Raw genomic sequence first — 25,493 nt, forward strand, 5'->3', positions numbered from 1 at the left:
TAGGCAGCAATACAGAAAACGTTTACATTTACTATGATTACAACTGTATAAAGTTATGGATTTCTATGGCACAGACACATGCATCCAAATGAAATACAGTTGATTTATTTCAAAGGGGTAAATTGAGATTGCGAGAGTTTTGTATGTGTGTGTGTGTGTTTTCTTTTCCTGTCAATGTTATATCATTTGTGCTTTTAAACAATGAAAAACTGAGGTTTGGGGGAAAATACCTTTTCAGAATGAAGCAGTTATGGTAGATAATTAGGGAGCACACTAAAAGCTTCTACCTAAACAAACTTTCCTGCATTAAAGTATATATATTTATTTTCAAAAAAAGAGAAGTCCATATAAACATATAACAATGATTCTCCCAACCGTTTAAAATGGATCTTAACTTATTCCATGCAAACTCCAAGGGGCCAGTGAGTATATCCAGCGTCTGTCTTTCATTAGGTTACACAGTAAACTCCGCCACTGTTTCTGGAGATGTGCTCTACATTGCCGGACAGCCACGGTACAATCATACAGGCCAGGTGGTCATCTACAGGATGGAGGATGGAGACATCAGGATTCTCCAGACACTCCATGGAGAACAGGTAAACTTCAAAATCGTTGTTTTCAATTAATCCATTCACACTCTATCTATGTAAATTGAACTGTCTGTTGTCCTAAACTTTTTAAAAAACAGTACCCCCATATTCAACATGCACTGTGAACAGGGCCCCGTGTTAAGTTCCTTGGAGGAATCTAAAGTGTCTGTGTCTTTGGCGTCAGTAATATTTCAGCTGGATGGAGGTAGGTGTAGGATGTGTAGATAATGATGTAGATACAGATGTACAAACATATACACAAGCAAAGAAATCTAAAACATTAATAAGCATGAAAGTGCCAGGGCCACAGACAGTAAATTCAGAACATAGATTCTTTTAAGCTAGGATGGTACAGAAAGTCTTAATAAGAGATAAAATGTGGGCTAGTCTAGAAGAAAGACAGAATGTAGATAGGTAGAAAGCACAGTGAAAGAGCCAGTGGGGCCCAACTGTGTGAGGTTTTGAATGGTAGACTAAGGAGTTTGGATTTTCCCCTGGAGGTGATGGGAAATAATTTGTAATGTGTAAAGTCAGAGAATTCTCATTAGATAATATTGAATATTAAAAGTCGTTTAAGAAATTATATATGCAATATGCAAACATAAGTATATATAAGTCTTTTTTAAACTGAAAGAAACATCTGTGCTGTTGTTGGTTATTATTAAATGGTGATAATTTGGGTAATTTTTATTCCTTTCTTCATAGTTTTCTGCATTTTCCAGGTATTCTAGAATGAGATTTTATTCTACATTCCTCATAGGATGGGGGCGTTCTTGGGCTTCACTAAACATTCCAACTCACTAGACTACCCCCCCAACACACACTCACACAAACTACTCAGAAGGGCAGGGCAGCACCGGCCTCCCTCCCCTGTAGGAGCCCTGGAAGCAACCCAGCACAGCAGCACAGCTGAGGTGCCAAGAGACAGACACTTAAAGCAGGTGCAGGAGCTGCCCTGGCTTTAAAGCCCTACAGGAGCCAACATCTTTTATAACAGCACCATAGACATAGCTTCCCTGGGTCCTGCTAAAGGCATGCAGTTAGAAGAGTTACTGCAATCTAGGAAGCCCAAAATATGTTATCTCCATCGGATGTTTATAGTTCCACCCAGCCTAAATGCAATGTTCCAATCAGAGATTTTTTTCACCACACTCCATGTTGCTAAGTGTTATAGCTGAATATGATGATCATATTTCCAGGGGGACAGAGTTAGAATAAGCCAAAGGTCAGATTCTCTTTTACCAGCTGAGGGGGTGTTATTAGCCCTTTGACAACATTTATAGTCAGAAAATGCATAAACAATAAAAAACAAGGCTTTTGTTGGAGCTGAAGGATGAGGCGAGAAGAACCTGAAATGGTAGATCAACAATAAAAATAGAAAAGGAAGGGATGTGGCAGACAGAAATAAGGAAGAATTGACAAGATTGTAAAAGAAACCATTTGGATGACATCTTAGGCCCATTATCACTCTATTGATTGTCTCTAAGACAGGAAGTGTAAAATTTTGTGAAAAAAATTGCTTATGAACGCTTGAGGAGAGTATCACGAATAATGTAAATCATGAGTGATTTGAGTTTCAAGCCTGGGAGTCTGGGAGAAAGGGCGCCATGATTAGAATGTCAGCAACTCATAAAAACAAAAGTAAACAAATGGGACCTAATGAAACTTAAAAGCTTTTGCAAAGCAAGGGAAACTACAATCAAGATGAAAAGACAACCCTCAGAATGGGAGAAAATATTTGCAAACGAATCAACGGACAAAGGATTAATCTCCAAAATATAGAAGCATGCAGCTCAACATTAAAAAACAAACAACCTAATCAAAAATGGGCAGAAGACCTAAATAGACATTTCTCCAAAGAAGACATACAGATGGCCAAGAAGCATAGGAAAAGCTGCTCAACATCACTAATTATTAGAGAAATGCAAATCAAAACTACAATGAGGTATCACCTCACACCAGTTAGGATGGGCATCATCAGAAAATCTACAAACAACAAATGCTGGAGAGGGTGTGGACAAAAGGGAACCCTCTTGCACTGCTGGTGAGAATGTAAATTGATACAGCCACTATGGAGAACAGTATGGAGGTTCCTTAAAAAACTAAAAATAGAATTACCATATGACCCAGCAATCCCACTACCGGGCATGTACCCAGAGAAAACCATAATTCAAAAAGACACATGCACCCCAATGTTCATTGCAGCACTATTTATAATAGCCATGTCATGGAAGCAACCCAAATGCCCATCGACAGACGAATGGATAAAGAAGATGTGGTACATATATACAATGGGATATTACTCAGCCATAATGAGGAACAAAATTGGGTTATTTGTAGAGACATGGATGGATCTAGAGACTGTCATACAGAGTGAAGTAAGTCAGAAAGAGAAAAACAAATATATTAACGCATATATGTGAAACCTAGAAAAATGGTACAGATGAACCGGTTTTCAGGGCAGAAATTGAGACACAGATGTAGAGAACAAATGTATGGACACCAAGGGGGGAAAGCAGAGGTGGGTGGGGGTGGGGGTGTGCTGGATTGGGCGATTGGGATTGACATGTATACACTGATGTGTATAAAATGGATGACTAATATGAACCTGCTGTATAAAAAAATAAATGAAATAAAATTCAGAAAAAAAAAGAATGTCAGCAACTCAAGCAGTTTAGATATTTTTTAAATGGTGTTTGGTTTTAGACATGTTTTCTGTAACAGTGAGCACAAATCCAAATGGTTGCAGGTGGCAGGGTGGTAAACAAATAAAAAAGCTGCTGGACAGAAGACAATAGAAAGTGGGAACCATGGGCTGGGCAGCTTGTGAACCATCCATGGGCTTAGCCCCTGCTCAGCTTCAGTCCGCTATTGCCATGTGGGAATGAAGACCCAATATTGCCAGATCTTACAACATTTTATTTAACATTTGTAATTAATTCAACCTAAAAGCAAAGACCTTTTAAACCTTTCATAAGCCTGTGAGAAAAGGACATTCAAAAAATCAGTGTCTAGCAGCTGTCTGGCAATCTGTAGAAATGTAGAACTGGGAGTCTTGAGAAGGAAGATGGAGTGCATTTGCCATTTGAGATAGTGGGAATTGGTAGGGGAGAATTGGTCATCTAAAAGAAGGGAATGGTTGCAGGCCTGAACTCAGGGGAGGCCAAAATCTAGGGAATGGAAGGAGAGAAAGGAGCCAGCAAAATGGAAAGAAAGAATGGTCTGTGATACAGTGGCAGAATCAGAAGAGCAAAAGTAAAGTCATGGAAGACGACAGGAAATTTCAAGGATAAAATTATACAGCACGTTGAACATCAGACACAGGTCAACATTTGAGAAAGTTATTGCACTTGAATGATGAAGCACAAGTACCCTGGATTTCCCTAAAATTCATCCCTATCATTAAAGAGAAAATACAGTCCTGCTAGAGGATGGTCCCCCAGCAATCCTTTTATATTTCTCTATCTCTCATAGCTGCTGGGACAAGACTTAGCGATTTTGTTGAGTAGACAGTCTTCTAAGACTCTAAGGTGAAATATGTTGCCCCAGTGTTCCGAGATAATTCAGTTCCTCATGGTGTATTTAAACATATACTGAAGCCATTCAGGAATGCCTTCTATTGTTTATTTCATTTATTTCCTTAAAAAATTGTTGTATTATTACTGATCTTTTCTGATTTGTGGAGAAGAGAGGTTAGGGTGAAATACAGAGGAAATCCTTTCTCTTATTCTCAAGTTACAGAATCTATGACAACTGCTCATCCCCCAGGATGGACCTAATATTCATTAGCTTCATGCAAGAGCAAATAAAGAGCTCTCAGGTAGCATTGGTTTCTATATTTCATTTCCTTTGTCATCTGACTCCCAAACACTCTTCTCAATTGGTATAAGTAAGAGAAATGCAGGTTTTTAGTTTCCTTGAGAATTTCTGATGTTCATCAGACTGTTTTGTTCTGTTTTGTCTTGTGTCCTAGATCGGTTCCTACTTTGGAAGTGTTTTGACGACAGTTGACATTGATAAAGATTCTAATACTGACATTCTTCTAGTCGGGGCTCCTATGTTCATGGGAACAGAGAAGGAGGAACAAGGAAAAGTGTACATCTATGCTCTGAATCAGGTAATGGTAACCGTAACCTGATAACTTTGGTCGAAATCTGGGAGAATCTTTCTTTCTTAAAATTTCAATTAATAATGTTGTTCTAATTTTTCACTTGCTTCGGCAAAAGGAGCAAAGAAGCTTTCAGGGCCAGCCTACCTCAGTAACTCCTCAGTCTCTAAACGAACATTTAGAATTCTGATAAAGTAGTTCAAACTGTTAGATATTTTCTGCTTGTAAATGTGAACTTTTTAAAGAGTATATAGAATAAAGATAAATAAATCACTAAATTGCTAAATTCACAGAGCAACCATTCATGAGCTCTGGTCTAGAGGTGGGTCACATTAACAGTTCAAGCTCTGTGTGTGTGTGTGTGTGTGTGTGTGTGTGTGTGTGTGTGTGTGTGTGTGTAAAGGGGGAAGGGGGAGAGACTGTGGAGAAGCAGTGACCTTTTAAGGCAGTGACACCAAAGACTGAGCAAACTGCTGTGGTCTTTGGAATACTTCACTCTGCTACAGTGAGATTTTGTTTTTCTGATCCTAACTTTAGACATCATTTGCTAAGCAAAATAATTCTGATTTCTTCATTAGAAGAATTTTTTGATGTTTACAGCAAAGTTGGGATGTATCTATTTAGCTTGTTAAATTATTAGAGTCTTTCCCATAATAATTATTTTAAATCATAAATTACATATCTTTCTTCCTATCATCTTTTTGATTCCTCCTGTCAACATTTTTTTACCCCTGTGCTGTTTTTCCCTTTTTTCCCAAGAAAATCTGTTCCTGTTCATCATTGCTAGCACTTGCCATCCTTTATAGGGGAGAATAGAGAGAGACTTTTCCAAAAAGCACAATAATGGGTGAAGAAAGGATAGTGACACGAATTGAGGATTTTAAAATTCAGCTCTTCAGCTTTAAAGAGCTGCTGTGAGTTACGTACTCACTTGATTACATTAAAAGGAGAATCCATTAAAGTCCTCAGTACATCATCTTTCCCACACTGCTACAGTCTGTTCTTTGAAATCTCTAACTTTGCTCTCAGATAGACACACTTTTCAAGAAATTTTACAAACTTTACCATCGAGGTACAAATGGTTTTTAGTAGCGCTGATTTAGTATGTACTTAGAAACTTCGCTCTGCTGTAGTAATGACAGAATCCATAAATATCCTGTTTATCTTTCTTCCAGACAAGGTTTGAATATCAAATGAGCCTGGAACCCATGAAGCAGACTTGCTGTTCGTCTCTGAAGCACAATTCATGCACAAAGGAAAACAAAAATGAACCATGTGGGGCTCGTTTTGGAACAGCTATTTCTGCTGTGAAAGACCTCAATCTTGATGGATTTAATGACATCGTGATAGGAGCACCCCTGGAAGATGATCATGGGGGAGCTGTGTACATTTATCATGGAAGTGGCAAGACTATAAGGGAAGAGTATGCACAAGTAAGAAGTTAAATCTACAGATTCTTTTATTTAATTATAATTTAGTGTAGCAGGACTATACAATAGTCCTATACATAGGACTATACATAGTCCTATACAATAGGACTATGCAATACAACAGTGGTGTATTGTCATACAATCAGTGGCAATATATGGGTTTTTTTAGCTTTATTATTCATTGAGATAACATTGGTTTATTATATTACACATATATTTCTGATTCTGTGATTCTTGCCCTTAAGTGATAAGTGGGTTCAATACCAATGTCTTGCTTCATGAGTTATTTAATTTTTTTCCTCTGTCTCTTGGGAAACTAGATTTCTAAATTTTCTTTATAGAAGAATTACTTGTAATTTTATTCTTTTATCTAGTTTTTTTTTTTTTTTCTGTTGTTATTTGCCTTGTCTCCATGACCTGATCTTTTGAAATGGTAAAAAAAGCAAAACAGGGGCTTCCCTGGTGGCGCAGTGGTTGAGAGTCCGCCTGCCGATGCAGGGGACACGGGTTTGTGCCCCGGTGCGGGAAGATCCCACATGCCACGGAGCGGCTGGGCCCATGAGCCATGGCCACTGAGGCTGCGCGTCCAGAGCTGTGCTCCACAAAGGGAGAGGCCACAACAGTGAGAGGCCCGTGTACCACAAAAAAAAAAGCAAAACGAAAGAACGCTTTTTAACAAAGCTATTTAACATCTACAGTGTGCCTGATCATAATCAGAGGATACCACTTTCTGAGTAAGAGAACAATAATTACATGATTTAGCCAATAAAGGAGATGAAATTGTTTTTATATTCAATACCCATGTTTTTATAATAAAATCACATTAAGTTTATATTTATGAAGTAAATTGGTATATTTTCATCAAATAAATTTGGGCTTCTGAAGGTTTACAATTTTCTCCCAAGTAATCCCTCTTGGAAAAAAAAAATCTGAATAATTAAACTTAACCTGCAGGGGATTTCTTTTGTTCTTGTTTTAAATTTATTGTCAGTTAATGGCTCTAATACATAAATGTAACTTTTTCCTACATGAGAAAAATGTCCATTTACAGAAGTGTTTCATGCATTATAAAAGTAAAAGAGTTTGAAGGAATTCTTCTAATGTAGTTGTCTGTTTTTACGTAACAATAGTTAATTAGGCATTGAACAGCTACTTGTAAACAAAATAGAATTCACTACTTTTCTAGCTTACATAACATGAAAAGAAAATCAGAACATCAATTATTTCTCTTTACAGTTGATTGTTCTTCGGTTCTGTTGTCAATAGAATTCTCAAAATATATTCATGTCTTGCGAAGTTGTGCTTAATTTTTCGTAAAGTCATAATGACCTTAATAGTGAAACAACAAAATAAAGGGCATATTTCCGTAATGACACTGCTATCCATTTAATAAGTGATTTGCTTCTGTTAAAAATCTTCATGATTTTTTGTAACTGGAAATAGGCTGTATTAACTATGGGAGCATGATGGAATCAGGAACTGAAGGAAGGAGTTTCTTGTGTTCTACCCGTTTATTCATTCAGTTTCAATCCCTCACATTTAATGGAGTGGCATTTGCAGTAGAAAAAGAAGGATTTTTAAATCATTAGTAAGTAGACTAGATTGCCATAAGGAATTAATTTTGTAAAATGGTGGTAAATCAAGGTGCAGCTTTAAGCAACAAAAACAATAAAGAATATTAGAGTTGAGTTTGTTTAATTATTGGCAAAATGCTTTCCCAAGGATAGGTGAGGATGTGCTCATTCATTTCCATGGTAACTAGAGGTGCTGCTTGTGTATGGAATGGTCCAGAATCAAACTGAATCAAGTCCTCCAGCAACAGTGGGGCTGATAACTCCTGTTTTTTTTGCTGAAAAAATAAGGAAATAATTTCCACTGAGCCACAAACATTTAAGCATGAAAAATGTTTCCATCTGGTTTGCCTTATTTTGCTTCTTATTTTATGATATTTAAGTGGAAAAACAGGAGGATAAGGAGATCCCGAGTTTAGGGTGTGTCTGTCAGTTGGGTTTCCCTGCCATCAGGTTCTATTAAAATATTATCAGCTTGAACCCAAGCTAAGTCAGGAAGTACAGATGTCAAACATATTATGTGTGGTAATGTGCACAGATCAGTCTTCGAGAACTCCATATTCATTGTGCCTTCCCAACATTGTGGATACATATGAATGAAACTGAGTCTATTATGCTCTTGACTTTCAGAACCACTTTTGACAGACAGTAAAGATTGCATATTGAAAAATGTATTTGATAGCATGTATTATTTATACCCAGCCTCAAAGTTCAGTGAACCCCAAACTGACCCTAGGATAATTTTGTACTCCCCCTCTTGCTTGTATGATGTGTTTACAGCACCTTTAAATATCTCTGTGTAATGGAATTGAACAGGAACTAGAAAGTAGAGCCAACTACTCATAATGTTTTCCTTGAGGATTGGACAAGATGACGTTATTATAATATTTTCCCCTCTCCCTGGTGTCAATAACCCTGAAATGATTTTGTCTGCACTATAAAAAGAATATCCTTTGGGAATATCTGAGTAATTCCTCTTGTCTCCACATGAGGGGCCTCTTGGGCAGGTTTCCAAAAGATCTCTAATTTTAATTTTTTGTTAACCAATCCAAGTTCTCAGATTTATTTGAAATTGTTTTTGAAGAGACTCTTCTGACATTAAAAACTCTCTGCTGGGATTTTCACAGCGTATTCCATCAGGGGGAGATGGCGAGACACTGAAATTTTTTGGCCAGTCTATCCACGGAGAAATGGATTTAAATGGTGACGGTCTGACTGATGTCACTATTGGGGGCCTTGGTGGTGCTGCCCTCTTCTGGTATGTATTTGAATAACACCCAATTAATATGATAATATTTTCCGAACAGTTCCAGAGCTCAGAGTATGATAAGAATTTATATACCAAATGTCTGTTTCTTTTTGTGCTCCATTATTCAGATAAAAATTATCCAGTTTGGGAATCTGAGAAGTTGATAAATCTTAAAAATAGAGAAACCATATTAAAGGAACAAATAGAATCAACACTTAATTGGGGTATCTATTATGTAATTGTCACTAAGATAAGTATTCTGCTTGGAGGGAAGCATAGGGGAAAAGTGAGCCTCATACAGGATGTATATAAACAAGAAACTTTCCCTAAATTTAAGTTACTTACAAGCTTTTAGCTCTTCATTCATTTACCTAACACATAGAACTAGACATTTGTGCACCATTGTCTGATTATGTTTACATTGTTGCAAGCATAGAAGCATCTACAGTAATATCTTTTCTCAGCCTTTAAAATTCCTGCATCCCCAAATTAATTTCAGTTAACTGTAAGATCCTCATCAATCGTCAGATATATTCATTAATACCATTTTATTAATCAATTAACTTATTAATAAAATAATTTATTAATTAATAGCATTAATAACTAGCTTTAACTAGTTAATAAGACATGATTTCAAAAAGGTTCTATTTGAAAAAATGTGACTAAAAAATGTCAATAACCTTAACGAGAAATTTGTGTGATAATTTTGAAATATGTTGCAAACTTTGTTAAAACATATAAAGGAAGGATTTAATAAATAAAAAAAATTTATGCCATGTGCCTCAATGGAAAGTCCACATGTTGATTCTTTCAAATTAATCATTAGTTTAGTGCAATTCAGATAGTCTTTTGCCAAACTTTATGTAGAAGGATAGTAAAGAAAATTGTGAAAGAGGTGAAGACAGAGACTGGAAAATATGACTTTGTCATAATTTAAGATAATCCTTAAGAACTAATGGTCAAATAAAAGTTGTACACTAAACTATACAGAGTAACCATTATGTTTTTTAAAAAATATTTTTAACTGTACAGTAGAGGGAAAGGAAAACTGAAAGGTGATGCCTAGGAGGGGAGAATGCTGGGCAGCAATGGCTGTGACTTTCGGGGGAGCCCACCCGAAACCAAGGCTCCAGACCAGAAGTCACCAGTTTTGGGAACAAAGAGAACATTTAGTTTTTGTTCGAACTGTTAATCCTGGATTAATTCATTAAGATAATCTTTACCCAGGAATATTTATTGTATTCACCCCTGTATATTAAAAAATATACATAGTTTTTTTTGTTTTGTTTTTTGCGGTATGCGGACCTCTCACTGCTGTGGCCTCTCCCGTTGCAGAGCACAGGCTCTGGACGCGCGGGCTCAGCGGCCATGGCTCACGGGCCCAGCCACTCCGCGGCATGTGGGATCTTCCTGGACCGGGGCACGAACCCGTGTCCCCTGCATCGGCAGGTGGACTCTCAACCACTGCGCCACCAGGGAAGCCCAAAAAATATACATACGTTTTAAGGACGATTTTTATTCTCCAGTTTTGTCTCAAGGGCTTCTTACAAAGCCCTGAAAACTTGTTTCTGGCCTTTCCTGTCCCCAGTCAAGGCTTTATCATCGAGGGGCCAGAATGACAGATTCGGGTCCCTGTTGTCGCCCAGCAAAATGGACTAAACCAGTATACTGCAACGTGAAGACCAAGATTTTCAATGCTGAAGGAGGGATTGAGAGTGGATATGGATGGCAGGTGATAAACATAGGCCCACCCAGCAGTCAGGGACATCCAGGAGCAGATGGGAGAACCCCATCCTGTGGGTAGACTGAGCCACAGACACTGTGAAGATCTGCGTGGGGCAGAGAGGAGATGTGGGTTGGGGAGTGGTCAAGGCAGCCTCATGCCCAGAGGATCCAAACTTCCAAGCAGGAAACTAGACACGCTCATTCACTCATTCGTTGCTGGTGAAACAGTAAACTGGTTAAAACGCATTAGCAGGCATTTGTCACTGAAGTGTTAAAAAGCCTTAAAATGTTCATACTTTTTAATTTTACCTCCTAATAATTTTTTAAAGATATAGTCTATGGTTAAAGATGTATGATCTTTAGAGTAATCACAGTGCTGTAGGTTATAGATATTTTTTTGAAGAAGGTAAGATAAATATCCAGTAAGAGAGGTTTGAGTAACTAGATTATGGTTCATGCATATGTTGGAATCGTATACTGCCATTAACAATAATGTTCTCAGAAAAATAGAAATATTGGAAGGTTGTTTATTATATTATGTTTTTAAAGTACTTATGCTTGTATATGGGCCAGTGTGTGTGTGTGTGTGTGTGTGTGTGTGTGTGTGTATACTTATGCATGTATGTGTGTGTATGCATCTCTCTCTATACAGACGTACATATATATGTATATGAATGGTGATTATTGTTGAATGATAGAATTACAACTGATTTGTATTTTCTTTGTTTCCTTTACTATATTTTCATATTTTCTATGTGTAAATTGTTTTAAAAGAAAAATAACTATAATTTTTCTTTTCAAACGCAAAAGCATAAGCAGGGACCTATGTATTCACAAGATACCTAGCTCTAAAGAGCCAGTCTGGTTACAAGGCAGAAACCAGATAACGGTGTTCAACAATTATGCTGGCTTTATTCTAAGGCATTAGCGTCAAGCTCCGTATACTCTGCCTAATTTTGTATTACTCTGCTCTCACTTCAGATTACTGGAAATCACTGGGCTTTGGAACTAAAAAGACTGGGTTTAAAATCCCAATTTTGCCCTCTGAACAGCTTTTGACCTTGGATAAAATATACTTGACCTCTCAGAGCCTCAGTTATCTCACATATGAAAGAGAGATAATAACATGTCTTGTTATGAAAGTTAATTTAAAATTTAAATGAATAATAAATAGCATGTGTGCCTAGCACAGCGCTTCAAATGCTATTCTGCTTCTCCTTCTCAGAAACAGGGATAAGGCTGAACCTACAAGAAGAACAGACAAGTATTAATAGTGCAGAAACGATGTCCAGGGGCCTCTGGACTCTTTCCAGATGGGGAGCAAACTCAAAAGTGCCGAAAATATGGTTTTGGTTCTAAGGTTGCACCTGGTTGCTTGGTTTTATCTCTTTTCTATCATGGGCAATATGGGTCTTTGGCCTATAAATTGTAGGGGATGAAAAATAATTTTGCCTTTACCCTTCTGAGTTCTTGGCTGAGATGACTGTAGTAAAAGAAGACAAATAAGAAAAAAAAAAAAGAAGTTTATTAACACGTATACCTCATGTATACATGGGAGATCCCAGGGAAAAATGAATAGCTTCCCCAGGTAGCTTAGCATTCACACTTCAAAATCATCTTAATAGGGAAAGGGGAGGGGGCTGTAGGCCTCAGGGGAGAGTAAATGATTTTTTTTTAGGAAAGATGAATAGGCCCTCAGGAGAATAGATGGGAGGTAAGATGGTTTGCAACAAAGTTTGTCTGGGTGTGGTGTCCACTGCAACCTCCTCTCTTGTAATGAGTCAATTTTCCCTGGTTGATGAAACTCCTGGGTAGAGATTTATGACAACTGAGTTTCTTTTGGAGGATCTGTCTTTAAGTAAGTAAGTAGAGTTCAGAGGAAGCCTCTCCCTGCATTTTTTGTGTTTTAAGTGCCTGCAGCTCAAAATCAATATACCAAAGCGGCATGTTTGGGGGTGGCCTGTCCTAAACTCCTATAACCATATTTTAGGGTTGCATATTCTGCTACCCTTCAGAAACCAAAGCCTAACATGGTTCCAGAATAACCTTCAGAACATCAATTCCAGTTTCTTCTATATCAAAGATTCAAGAGAGAAAGGAGTCCTGAGAGCCCATACTGTACACCAAGAAGAATCCTCTTGGATGCCCTCCCTTTGCACTGCCAAAATGATGGCATGCATTAAATGTAAAAATGTGTGAGTCATCACCATGGCTTATGTGATTGCAGGTCCCGAGATGTGGCTGTAGTTAAAGTGACCATGAATTTTGAACCCAATAAAGTGAATATTCAAAAGAAAAACTGCCGCGTGGAGGGAAAGGAAACAGTATGCATAAATGCCACAGTGTGTTTTGATGTGAAATTGAAGTCCAAAGAAGACAGGGTTTACGAAGCTGGTAAGTGTCGTATATACAGAAGCACTTTGGGGCAGGAGGACAATGTATTTGCTCCTGCATGATGAAATCCAGTGAGATATTTTTTTTTATTTCCCTCGATGATAGGAATCTGCACATCACCTTTGCCCCTGCAAACAGGTTGAACCTTGAAAAAAATTCTATTGCAGAAGGAATAGGTTATGGAACCCAGTAAATTCTGGAGCAGAAACTACATGCTTATATTTGGTGGCCTTCCGCAGCTGGATTCCATGTTTCCCCTCTGGCTCTCCTATTGACTGTGAACAGTCAAGTGCTAAGGAGAAAGAAAGACAGAGACACCAGTTGAGAGGCAGAGTTGGAAACTGGGCTCTCTCCAGTAAGACTGGTACTGCAGAGGACCTGACTGCCCAGCCACCTTACCTTCCTGAGATTCCTTTGCTCCAGTCAGGAGGTGACCCTGGTTTTTGAGTGTCAGACAGATTCCGTGTGTGTTCTCAGGCACATCACGTCAGCCTGGGTATCCCCTTTTTTCCTGCACTCCACAATTTCTAAAGCGGTTTTTAATGATATTGAAACATGTTGGAGTCAAAACTATGAAGGCCATTGGCTGCCGAAAGGTAATTTACTCTGCAAACCAAATACAAGTAGAATGAGAAAAACCCCTTATCCTTAAAATCTATTTTTCTAAATTTTTTCTATATGTGCATGTTTATGATCTGCAGTGGACCTCTGACTGGAAGATGAATGAGGTATAGGAATGTAAAATAACAATTAACATTTTCATATGCAACATTATTTGTCTTATTTTTGTGTAGTAATTAAGCAATCAAGTAAGAAAGATTGTTGCCTTCATAGAAAGTATAAGGTTTAACTTGTTTTGCTCGTTGTGGTATGCTTATTTTGTTAAACTTATTTACTAGGCTTATATTATTATATCCTTTGAACATAGTCTAAAATGACATTTTTTATAAAATAGGTTAAAATGTCACTAATGTATTTTTTTCTCTATTGAAATACAACATAACGAATATTCTAATCAGGGATCCAACATTTCTACACTAAAAAAAAAAAAAAAATTAAGTGAAAACCCAGTAAACATAGGCATGGACAAGAAATTAGGTGGTATGTGGGGGGGGGGTGTGTAAACATACATATACATTTTAAAATAAGCGTAATTAAACATTAAAAGCCTTGTGAACTCAGAAAGCAGTTCTATAGAGTTCCTCAAGGTTATCTTCATGACTGCAAATACATTGTATTACAGTAGTATGGATATGCTGAATAACAGAGAACTTTTGTCGACTGATTGCCCAAGAGATTTTTCTGTAATGTTAATTTAATGAACTGGATCATATGAAAATCACCTGAAATGAACATATCTGTCAATTATTCTTTTTTTATTTTTATAGATATGCAATACCGTATCACACTAGATTCTCTAAGACAGATATCACGGAGTTTTTTCTCTGGAACTCAAGAGAGGAAGATTCAAAGAAACATCACAGTTCGAGAATCAGAATGCACTAAGCATTCCTTCTACATGTTGGCAAGTAAATCATATATAATAGCTGCCTTGTTCCAAATCAAAAATGAAGTATAGATGTCTTATTTCAAGTCAGTCAATCTTACTTTTATTTCAAAGTGCAAATCATGAATTAAACTTTGTTCACTTTTATCAGAAAATCACAGGTCTGATTTTCTAATTTCCAAATACATTTCATAAAACTATCTTTCATCTTCCCTGTGTATGCTGTCAAATATCCATATATTATGGAACATCAAAAGGCACAGTACACCAGTTGATAGAGACCTTGTATTTCATTCATTTATTCATTTCATTCATTCATTCTTTCTTTCTTTCTTTCACCTTGAACTTTAACAACAAGTTAGAATCTAACTCGTTGAACATTTGTGGGCCTTGTCCGTCAGAAGTGCTTAAATGCCCTGAGGGGAAACTGTTGGGCCATATGCATTCCAGGGTCTGTTCTTGTCCACTGAACTATGTGTTTCACTCTTTGACTTTAGATTAAAGGGAAAAGATCTGGTATTTTCTATCATCTGTAGACTTTGTGCTACCTGTCCCTGTTTTGGTGGGTGAGGGAGACTTGCAAAGCAAATGATGAACCTCTAGAAATGGCTGATAAGCCAGTTTGAACCATTTTAAATGTATTTTATCGGGTCACTGTGTATGTGGGACAGGAGTTTCTTAAACATTTTCTTAAAAGGTACATGACACTAAAGAAGAAGAAAAGAAGAATGGATGTACTGAGAAAACACTGATTTTGTTAACGGAGACTGAGACTTACAGACTTGAACATGATCTTGGAATTTTAAATGAAATAGGCCTATTTGCCCCACCTCTGACTTATTTCTGTATTCTTGATGCATTCATCTTCCATATTTTGAAAATATTGTAGTCAGGGGCAGGAAAGTGACAGAAGACATGCATGCTGGTGTGCCATGTTTACTCTTCCTCAGTGATTTTCAAGTCAATATTCCTCATGACATATGTCAAAATAAGCTTATTTGGTCAACATTGAAGTCAATTTATGATTAGAAAAATAAAAATGGAGGATTTTTTTTAATTTGTTTCATCAGAATTGAACATTTAGGAGTTAGAACTGGGATAAGATTTGAAAAGCCATGAAACCAGATTTGGCAGTGCCTCCAACCTGCTAAAAAAGCACTGTAGTATATGTTTCTCCAAAAATTTAGTGTCTAGCTATATCTAGGCACTGGGATTAAAAGGAATGAACTAGTTTCAAAATTTCCAAAATTCTTCTGGATTTTAATGGATACTTTAACATTTGTTCTGGAGTCAGCCAGGATGGAATTTGTATCCCAGCTTCCTCACTTCCTGAGTAATTTTGACAAAGTGGTTTAGTCTCTTAGAGACTCAGTTTTCTATCTGTAAAATAAAGACTGTAATTAGTATGCATCTTGGAGGATTGTTGAAATAATTCTCAATAATGTGTATAAAGCTCATAATTCTGGATATGTCATGAATGATGGCTGTCAATGATGATAGTATAAACAATGTTCATCACATCCATATTATTTTCATATCATTTCACATATAAAGTTCTTACAACTCAAGGTATATATTATATTAATGAAATGCAACTCAATTTAAAGAAGGGTTGCTCCCTTGAAGTCGAAAGACTTTCCTATAAGTATTACACAGTGATTTTTAGCTCGAGGTCTCAAGAGAAAGGATATTATTATGTAAGTAGCTTTGAGGGGTACATCCTGACATGGCCAAGAACGACCTATCCATCATTCCAGCAGGCCCATCTGAGAAGCTGGACGTGAGTCAACTGGTCGCAATAGGAAGCCTCTGCATTCGTTCTAGCAGCGTCCCTTGTCAAGGTAGAAGGGCAGTCTCTCTCCAGTGAAGCAAAAGCCTGATCAGGTCATATGTCAGATCAGGTACACAAGAATGTCCAGCGAGCCTGGCCCACAGGGCAGAAGAAGGAAGCCATGACAAGGTCAGAACATCCAATTAATATGATGCCGATAACATATTTTATGTTTTCACCTCTAGGACAAGCATGACTTTCGGGACTCTGTGAGAATAACTTTGGATTTTAATCTTACCGATCCAGAAAATGGGCCCGTTCTTGATGATGCTTTACCAAATTCAGTACATGAATATGTAAGTCAGATTTTTTTTTAATTCAGAATACTTATTTGTGGATATATTGGGGGAAAAAACTGAAACACATAAACAGATGTATACACAGAAGCCTAAATCAATTATATTATATTAAAAAATTAAAAAAAGAATTAGGGCTTCCCTGGTGGCACAGTGGTTGAGAGTCCGCCTGCCGATGCAGGGGACACGGGTTCGTGCCCCGGTCCGGGAAGATCCCACATGCCGCGGAGCGGCTGGGCCCGTGAGCCATGGCCGCTGAGCCTGCGCGTCTGGAGCCTGTGCTCCGCAACGGGAGAGGCCATAACAGTGAGAGGCCCGCATACCACACACACACACAAAAAATGAATTAGACTCTTCTAGACTTTTCCCAATTCTTCTAACTTCCTACTGTTGGAGTTTAAGGGAACTTATAAATGACACCTATTTTTAGCGCCCCAAAATTTAGGACCAATCGAAAGAAGGGCATGGGTTGGCCAATTGGAACTCCCCTTTATTATTAATGAACACTGGGTTGCAGGGCATGGTTTGGGTATAATCGGTGTCCTCCTACGGAGCCAGGCATAGACCACAGGTAACCAAATAGGTCATTAGCAGTGCTCAGCAATCTCAGGCCAGCAATCTCGGGCCTTTCCGGGGGCCCACCTTGTAAAACTTGCAGAATGGAAATGTAGATGTATGCTTCCCATGAGCTCACCACCGCCCCAAGAGCAGAAGAGACAGGAAGGGACTGAGCTGTGTTCACCTAGTTTTTGCTTCCAAATTCACAGAGTCTACTGTCCCACCCCTGAGAAAGAGTGAGTGAGTGGATAAAAGGATGGGATCACAAGTGTGGCACCAATGGAGGAATCACTAGTGGTGGAGAATTAGCTTTCCCCCGCACCTATCTTCTGCTTTCCCTTCTCCCTTCCAAATATATTTACTGAGTGTCTTATATATACCAGACATCAGAGCTTACTGTCTAACCTAGGAAATAGGTATTAGGTAGTAATTAAAGCACATGCTCTGGAGAACTTCCAGAGCTCAACGGGAACTTCTGCTAGACTGAAGTGTTTCAGGGCCACTCCCTGGAACTTATGACATTGCATTTGAGACCTGAAGCCTAGGAAGTGGAAGAGCAGTGGTCCAAGCAGAGGGATATGTGCAAAGGTTCTGAGGCATGAAAGGAACTAAACTAAAATCACTAGCATGGCTGGAGCTGAAGAGCAAGGGTGGAAGGTCATGTGGGATGAGGCAGGAGGCACAGGCAGGAGCCAGATCACCAGGACTTTGTGCCACTGCACAGATTTTAAATGTTTTTGAGGAGCCATGGAACGCCATTGTTGGTTTTAATTGGTTCACTGATAGCACTGGATTTTTTTTTTTTTAAGGATTACTTCAGCTGTGCAGTGGAGAATGATTGGAGGGAATCAAGAGTGGGTGTGGGAGACCAGTCAGGAAGCTGTTACTTTAGTCTAGGGAGGAAATAAGATGGGTTGGACTAGAGGTGGTGGTGGAAATGGAGAGGCAAGGAGAGCTGTGGGAAATATTGAGAACAGCGGTAGAATGGACTGTTCTTGGTGATGGATTAGATAAGGGGAAGGGCTTAATGAAGAAAAGGAGTCAAGGGAAGCTCCCAGTTATGTGGCTTTCTCATTTTCTACCCTCTTGACTGAGATATTATGATCCTAAGTATTTGATTCTTTTAAATAGAAAATCTCATAATCAGAGGTGAGTGTTACAGTGTTCTCTCGTAACTTTGGATTGTAGAGTACTTGACTTATTTCTTTGAAACTGTTCTACTCTGGCAGACGAAAGGCATTGAAAAACATCTGTGAAAACTGTGCATTCCTTAAAGGAATGGAAGAATTTATAACCAAAAGTAAAGGTTATAATTTTCCCCTATCAATTATAGGAACAACTGTAAAAATTCCTTATGATTTCTGCAGTGAAATCTATTCTCTTTATGATTTTCTTCTTTTGGCAGTATGTCATTTCTTTTATGCAAGTTCATAGGTAATTTTCAATAATGCCTAGCTAAAGTTTGAAAAATGTTTTTCTGTGAACATTTCAGATTCCCTTTGCCAAAGATTGTGGAAACAAGGAAAAATGTATCTCGGACCTCGCCCTGGATGTCTCCACCACAGAAAAGGGCCTGCTTATTGTCAGGTCCCACAATGATAAGTTCAATGTTAGCCTCACAGTCAAAAATAAAGAGGACAGTGCCTATAACACCAGAACCATAGTGAATTATTCTCCAAATCTAATTTTTTCAGGAATTGAGGTAAACTTTTAGTTTTACATTTATTTATTCTTGTAATACTCACACATTGAACCTACTTTTCATACTACTGAGGTAAATTTTTATTACATTGATTTTAGAATAGAAAGCATTTTGTACAAAATTAGTACTCACTGATGGTGAAAGGACCAAGATTTTTTTAAAAGCTTTTTCTGGATATATTTCTTTAGAGCTCTACGACTCTTCTTGGATTCAGTATGAGGAGAGGATCTCTGATATACCAAAACTTTATGCATGGGCTTCCCTGGTGGCACAGTGGTTGAGAGTCCACCTGCCAATGCAGGGGACACGGGTTCCTGCCCCGGTCTGGGAGGATCCCACATGCCGCGGAGCGGCTGGGCCCATGAGCCATGGCCGCTGAGCCTGCCTGTCCGGAACCTGTGCTCTGCAACAGGAAAAAACTTTATGCTTCACAGAAGGCTTACACCACTGAAACTGAGACTTGAGTCAAGAAAAAAAATAAACATAACACTCAAAGTCAAAACAGTTTAACAGAAGGGCAGAGAAGGAGTAATACATGTGCTGAACAATAACAAAATATTTACATGCAAAAAAATCGATACCATTCCCTACTTTTTCTATGCACAATCCTTAAACTGGCAAGAGAGTTGTATTAAATGATTATGTCTCATTGTCATGACAGAAGGTTGTTTTAGTTTTTGTTTTGTTTTTTTTGGCCATGCCACGCAGCTTGCAGGATCTTACTTCCCTGACCAGTGATCGAACCCAGGCCCCTGGCAGTGAAAGTGCCGGGTCCTAACCACTGGACCACCAGGGAATTCCCCAGAAGTTTTTTATTATTTTGGCAATAACATACAGCTGCCTAAGATGCTCTATCAGGATTAATTAATACTTCCAAATTTGAACTTTGCTTTTAATTCTGATCTCTGAATGAATTCCCCTGAATTAAAATTCAGTATATATGAGTTAGTAATATATATAATTCATATTAAAAGCAAATACACTTATTATATACAATATTAAACACTTTAATTGTCTAGTTTCTATAAATTCAGATTTTCACTGACATTTCTCTCCATTTATTAGGATATCACTTAGGGACATGATACTAAGATAGGCTTTAAAAATGTCCTATATTACTACCACCTATTTATTTTATAATAATAAACATTTATTACTGATATGTACTATTCTAAGTTCTTTATAGTTTTTTTATTTTATTGAAGTATTGTTGATTTACAATATTGTGTTAATTTCTTCTGTATAGCAAAGTGACTCAGTTATACACATATATATACATATTCTTTTTCATATTCTTTTCTATTATGGTTTCTCACAGGATATTGAATTCCCTGTGCTATACAGTCAGACCTTGTTTACCCATCCTATACTACCACCTATTTTAGATTCAGGAAAGAATGTTAATTAAAAGTCCAAATGTGCACATTGATGCTGGGAAAATATTACCACTGAATTCTTCTCAGAAAAGAGGACTATATTAAATATCATCGTATCTTCTTCAAATGACTTCATGGCCTTGGCAGCGAGGCAGAGCTATGAAATCCACAAGGCCTCTCTTCTCCTCCTATTAATGACAACAGTAGTAATAATAATAATAGCAGTCTTTTCTTGAGTCATATTATGTGTCAGAAACTGTTCTACAAGTTCTACTTATTCATAGTTATTTAACTCTCATTAATTCCTTTGTACGTAGGTATTATTATACTACAGAGATTCTAAGATCAACCCCTTTTTTCACAATTTAACATTTCTGTAATTGCATTTTACAATTGCTGTGTTAATTTAACAGGCAGCATTATTGTTTCCTTCTTATTGGTATGTAAAATACTGGTGAGTCTCATATTCAAGGTCATTTTCAATTTGATGAGATAGAGTTCGACTAACCCCACTTGACAGAAAATCAGGCCCAGAGAAGTGAGGAGTCCTGAAAAGGATAAAGCTAACAGTGGTAGAATCAGAGTTTAAATCCTGGTGTTTCCAGGTCAGAACTCAAGCTCTTACCCACTCCTCCAGTGACGACCATTCACTGTGGGCTTCCATGTGTCGGTCCGGTATGTGTGGGTTATTCAGCCACCTATTCACCCTGTGAGGTAGATGCTGTTAGTACTCCCATTTTTCAGTGGAAGATCTAGACAGGCTGGTGTGATGCACTTCATCCTACAGCCATCCTTAACCGAAGTGATGTTTTCACATTTCCATGGGCTGTGGGACAAGTGATCCCAGAATGCTGTGACTCTCACAACTATACTGAGAAACAAATCCTAGCAAAGCAGTCTAAGGCTCAGCTGGGAAAATTCTAGACCATCAAGGTCAAGTATTTCACCTGCGTGTCTGCTCTAATTCTGTTTACTTTCTCTTCCTAGGCTATCCAAAAAGACAGTTGTGAATCCAATCATAATATCACGTGTAAAGTTGGATATCCTTTCCTAAGAAGAGGAGAAATGGTAAGCAGATTATGGAAAATACATGTGGTAATTGGGTATGAAAAATAATCTGCTCAAAGCCAAATATATAAATCCTTCTAGTGGTAGTTTAGGATGACATAGATGAACAAGATTGAATTCAAAATTGTGAGATCTTGAAATCAAAAGGCAATTGCGGCATGGGTCAAACTCAAACACCAGGACAAAATTAAGAATTTTTACTCTACAGCTTATATGATAAATGGATCTAGGAAATTCTGGTATTAGTGTCGCCTATGTAGTAGGCTTTTCTACTGTAGGAAGAAGAATCTTTCAAACCAGTTGGTTTAGAATTTTGTATAGAAACTCTACTTCCATTTCTCTTTTTTTAAAATAACCTCACTGAGATATAATTCACATTCCACAAAATTCACTCATTTAAAGTTCAGTGGGTTTTAGTATATTCACCAAATTGTGAATTGTGTACCATCACCACAATGGATCCTATAACATTTTCACACCCCACAAAGATACCCTGTATGCATCACTAGTTACTGCTGTTTATTTCCCCGATAACCCCTCCATCAATCCCAGGCAACCACTTATCTACTTTCTTTCTCTACGGGTTTGCCTATTCTGACATTTCATATAAATGGAATCATACGATATGTGGTCTTTTGTGACGGGCTGACTGGCTTCTTTCACTTAGCATAATGTTTTCAAGTTTCATCTATTTATCAGTAATTCATTTTTTTTTAATTTCCAAACAATATTCCATTGTATGAATATATCAAATTTTATTCATTTATCAGTTGATGGGCATTTGGGTTTTTTTCCACTTTTTTGCTGCTATAAATAATATTTCTATGGATATTTGTGTATAGGTTTGGTATGGACACACGTTTTCAATTCTTTTGGATATAAACCTAGGGGTGGAATTGCTGAGTTATATGGTAACTAAGGTAACATTTTGGGGAACTGCAAAACTGTTTTCCAAAGTGGCTGTACCATTTTACATTCCTGCCAACAATGTATGAGGATTCCAATTTCTCCACATTGTTGCTACCTGTCTTTTTATTATAGCCATCCTGGTGGGTGTGAAGTAGTATCTCATTGATGTTTTGATTTGCATTTCCCTAATGGCTAATGAAGTTACATCTTTTCATGTGCTTATTGGCCATGTGTATTTTCTTTTTTTTTTTTTTGAGTAATGTCTATTCAGATCGTTTACCTATTTTTTAATTGGGATATCTTTTTGATTATTCGGTTGTAAGAGATCTTTGTATATTCTACATGCAAGTCTCTTGTCAGAAATGATTTGCAAATATTTTCTTCCATTCTGTAAGTTGTCTTTTCATTTTCTTGATGGTATTCTTTGGAGCGCAAAAGTGTTTACTTTGAAGAAGTCCAATTTGTTTATTTATTCTTTTGTCATATCTTTTGGTATCATATCTAGGAAGACTTTGCCTAACCCAAAGTCACAGTTACTCCTGTTTTTTCCAAGGGCTTTACAGTTTTAGCCCTTATATTTAGATCTATGATCCATTTTGATGGACTTTTGTGTATGGTGTAAGTAAAGAGTCCAACTTCATTCTTTGTGGATATTCCCACACCATTTATTGAAAAGACTATTCATTCCCCCATTGAATTGTCTTGGCACTCTTGTTGAAAATCAGTGGACCATAAACACATAGGTTTATTTCTTGTATCTTTGTTGTATTTCATTGATCTATATGTCTATCTTCATGACAGTACCACATTGTTTTGATTACCATAGCTTTGTTGTAAGTTTTGAAATCAGGAATTGTAAGTCTTCTAACTATGCTTTCTTTTTCAAAATTGTTTGGCTATTCCACGTCCCTTGCATTTCCATTTGTATTTTAGAATCAGCTTGTCAGTTTCTGCAAAAAAAAAAAAAAAAAAGCCAGCTGGGAGTTTGGTGGGTATTACATTGAATCTGTAGATCTATTTGGGGAGTGTTAGCATCTTAAAAATATTAAGTCTTCTGACCCATGAGCATGGGATGTCTTTCCATTTATTTAGAGCTCCTTTAATTACCTTCAAAACTGTTTTGTAGTTTACAGAATACAAGTTTGCATCTCCTTTGTTAAATATATTTCTAAACATTTTATTCCTTTTGATGCTGTTTTAATGGAAATCTTCTTTTAATTCATTTTCAGATTGTTTATTGCTAATGCATACAGATACATTTTTTTTTACTGATCTTTTACCCTGCAATCTTGCTGGAATTATTTATTAGTTCTAATAGTTTTTTTTAGAGGATTCTTAGGATATTCTGTATATAAGATCATGTCATCTGCAAATAGAGGCATCGTTTCCAATCCAATGCCTTCTATTCCTTTTTCTTACCTAATTGCCCTGCCTAGAACCATACTAATTGAATAGAAGAGAGAAGAGTTCTTTCATCTCTTTTTAAAGAAATATTTGTGGGCTTCCTTGGTGGCACAGTGGTTGAGAATCCACCTGCCAGTGCAGGGGACACGGGTTCCATCCCTGGTCTGGGAAGATCCCACATGCCGAGCAGCAACTAAGCCTGTGTGCCACAACTACTGAGCCTATGCTCTAGAGCCTGTGAGCCACAGCTACTGAACCCGCGTGCCACAACTACTGAAGCCCATGCAGCTAGAGCCCGTGCTCCGCAACAAGAGAAGCCACCACAATGAGAAGTCCGCACACTGCAATGAAGAGTAGCCCCCGCTTGCCACAACTAGAGAAAGCCCATGCACAGCAATGAAGACCCAACACAGCCAAAAATAGATTAATTAAATAAATAAATCGAAAAATAAAATAAAATAAAGAAATATTTGTTTCCATGAACAGCAGAGAATAATTATCTCATTTAATGATAAACATGGTATTTGCATGTATTTTCAGTGAACGTTGCTTTTCGGTATGAATATTTGCTCCTTACTCACTATTGAGTTAAGGAGGGAAATCTTTAATTAATCAAAATGATTAAAATAAGAAGGTATTTTATTTACTTGACATAGACTTAAACAAAAAAAGAGAAATACTATCCCAATATTTATTTCAACTTTCTTAGATTATAATATTTTTATAAGACTTCAAAATAGATCCCTGACATCTTTAACACACATCCTAAAAAGTTGACAAACACTGGTTTGGACATCTGGAAATGGCAGATGTCTATCTATAGTGAAATCCTTAATGACAAATTATCGATAATGAAATCTTTTAGCTCTTCTTTTTGCAAATGAGAATTCAAAAAGGCCTTTCCCCTTAACACATGTGGCATGGTTACTAGTGATTTAGGATACAAACCACGAATCATAATAATTATCATTAAATTCAATAAATATTTTCTATGTCCATTTTAGCTTATAGAACTAACTAGATGTACCAATTTACTTTTGGAACCCCATCATAAAGTCTGTTCTTGACTATCTCAAATGAAATATACTGTGAATTTGCATTCCTTCCCTACAAATCTATAAAATACACATCACTTCTGAAAAAAAAAACACTCCTAATTCCTCTAATTTGACATGGAAATAAGGAATGTCAACTCATGTCTACTCCTTCCTTTGACCACTTCAATTAACCTTGGAATTATCTCTATTTCCTAAAGAATAATGATACACCCTCTGTTTTATCCCAATCATTGGAGACATTCATTGAAATCTTAATAATTTCTTAACCATCTCTTCCTTTCTTTAGCAATTCTTTGGTGCTTAGGGCACAAGCTTTACTCAAAGTGTGTCATTGTCATCAGTAGAGAGATGGAAAGATAACGTGCAAGTAATTTTTACATGGGCTTTACACTTAGAATATATTTTTAGATTTGCAGTGTAAGCATTTCAGAATCAGGTCAATATGCATAGGCAGCTTCTTCAGCCCCGCTTCTCTGCTAGTCTCTTCCCTCCATCTGAAGCCTCCTCGGGAATGCCAAGACAAATGTCCAGGCCAGTCAGAGGGCTAAGGACAGTCAGGGAAACAGGAGCTCACTGAGAGACTCTGGCAGTGGGACCCACCCAATAAAGCTTCTGCTGGAATTGTGATTACTGTTTCAAAGCAAGAAGAAAACTATAGAGCTTCAGATTCTTAGAAGAACTATTTTTTTAAAAACTAACTCAAAAAAATATGTGGGA

The 25,493-nt window shown here is 37.4% G+C and overlaps 1 protein-coding gene across 4 annotated transcripts in view; it reads left to right on the forward strand.

Moving 5' to 3' along the window:
• ITGA1 (integrin subunit alpha 1) overlaps positions 1 to 25,493 on the forward strand; it is a 169,793-nt gene that overhangs the window by 121,573 nt on the left and 22,727 nt on the right. For all 4 annotated transcript variants that reach the window (XM_019930052.3, XM_073802103.1, XM_073802102.1 and 1 more), the window contains 9 exons: positions 454 to 596; positions 4,564 to 4,707; positions 5,874 to 6,131; positions 8,827 to 8,957; positions 12,901 to 13,067; positions 14,456 to 14,592; positions 16,591 to 16,701; positions 18,752 to 18,961; positions 21,325 to 21,405. In XM_019930052.3, coding sequence (XP_019785611.2) covers positions 454 to 596; positions 4,564 to 4,707; positions 5,874 to 6,131; positions 8,827 to 8,957; positions 12,901 to 13,067; positions 14,456 to 14,592; positions 16,591 to 16,701; positions 18,752 to 18,961; positions 21,325 to 21,405 — 1,382 coding nt within the window. The remainder of the gene's footprint in view (positions 1 to 453; positions 597 to 4,563; positions 4,708 to 5,873; positions 6,132 to 8,826; positions 8,958 to 12,900; positions 13,068 to 14,455; positions 14,593 to 16,590; positions 16,702 to 18,751; positions 18,962 to 21,324; positions 21,406 to 25,493) is intronic.

The sequence above is a fragment of the Tursiops truncatus genome, chromosome 3, assembly GCF_011762595.2.
Source record: "Tursiops truncatus isolate mTurTru1 chromosome 3, mTurTru1.mat.Y, whole genome shotgun sequence".
Classification (NCBI taxonomy): domain Eukaryota; kingdom Metazoa; phylum Chordata; class Mammalia; order Artiodactyla; family Delphinidae; genus Tursiops; species Tursiops truncatus.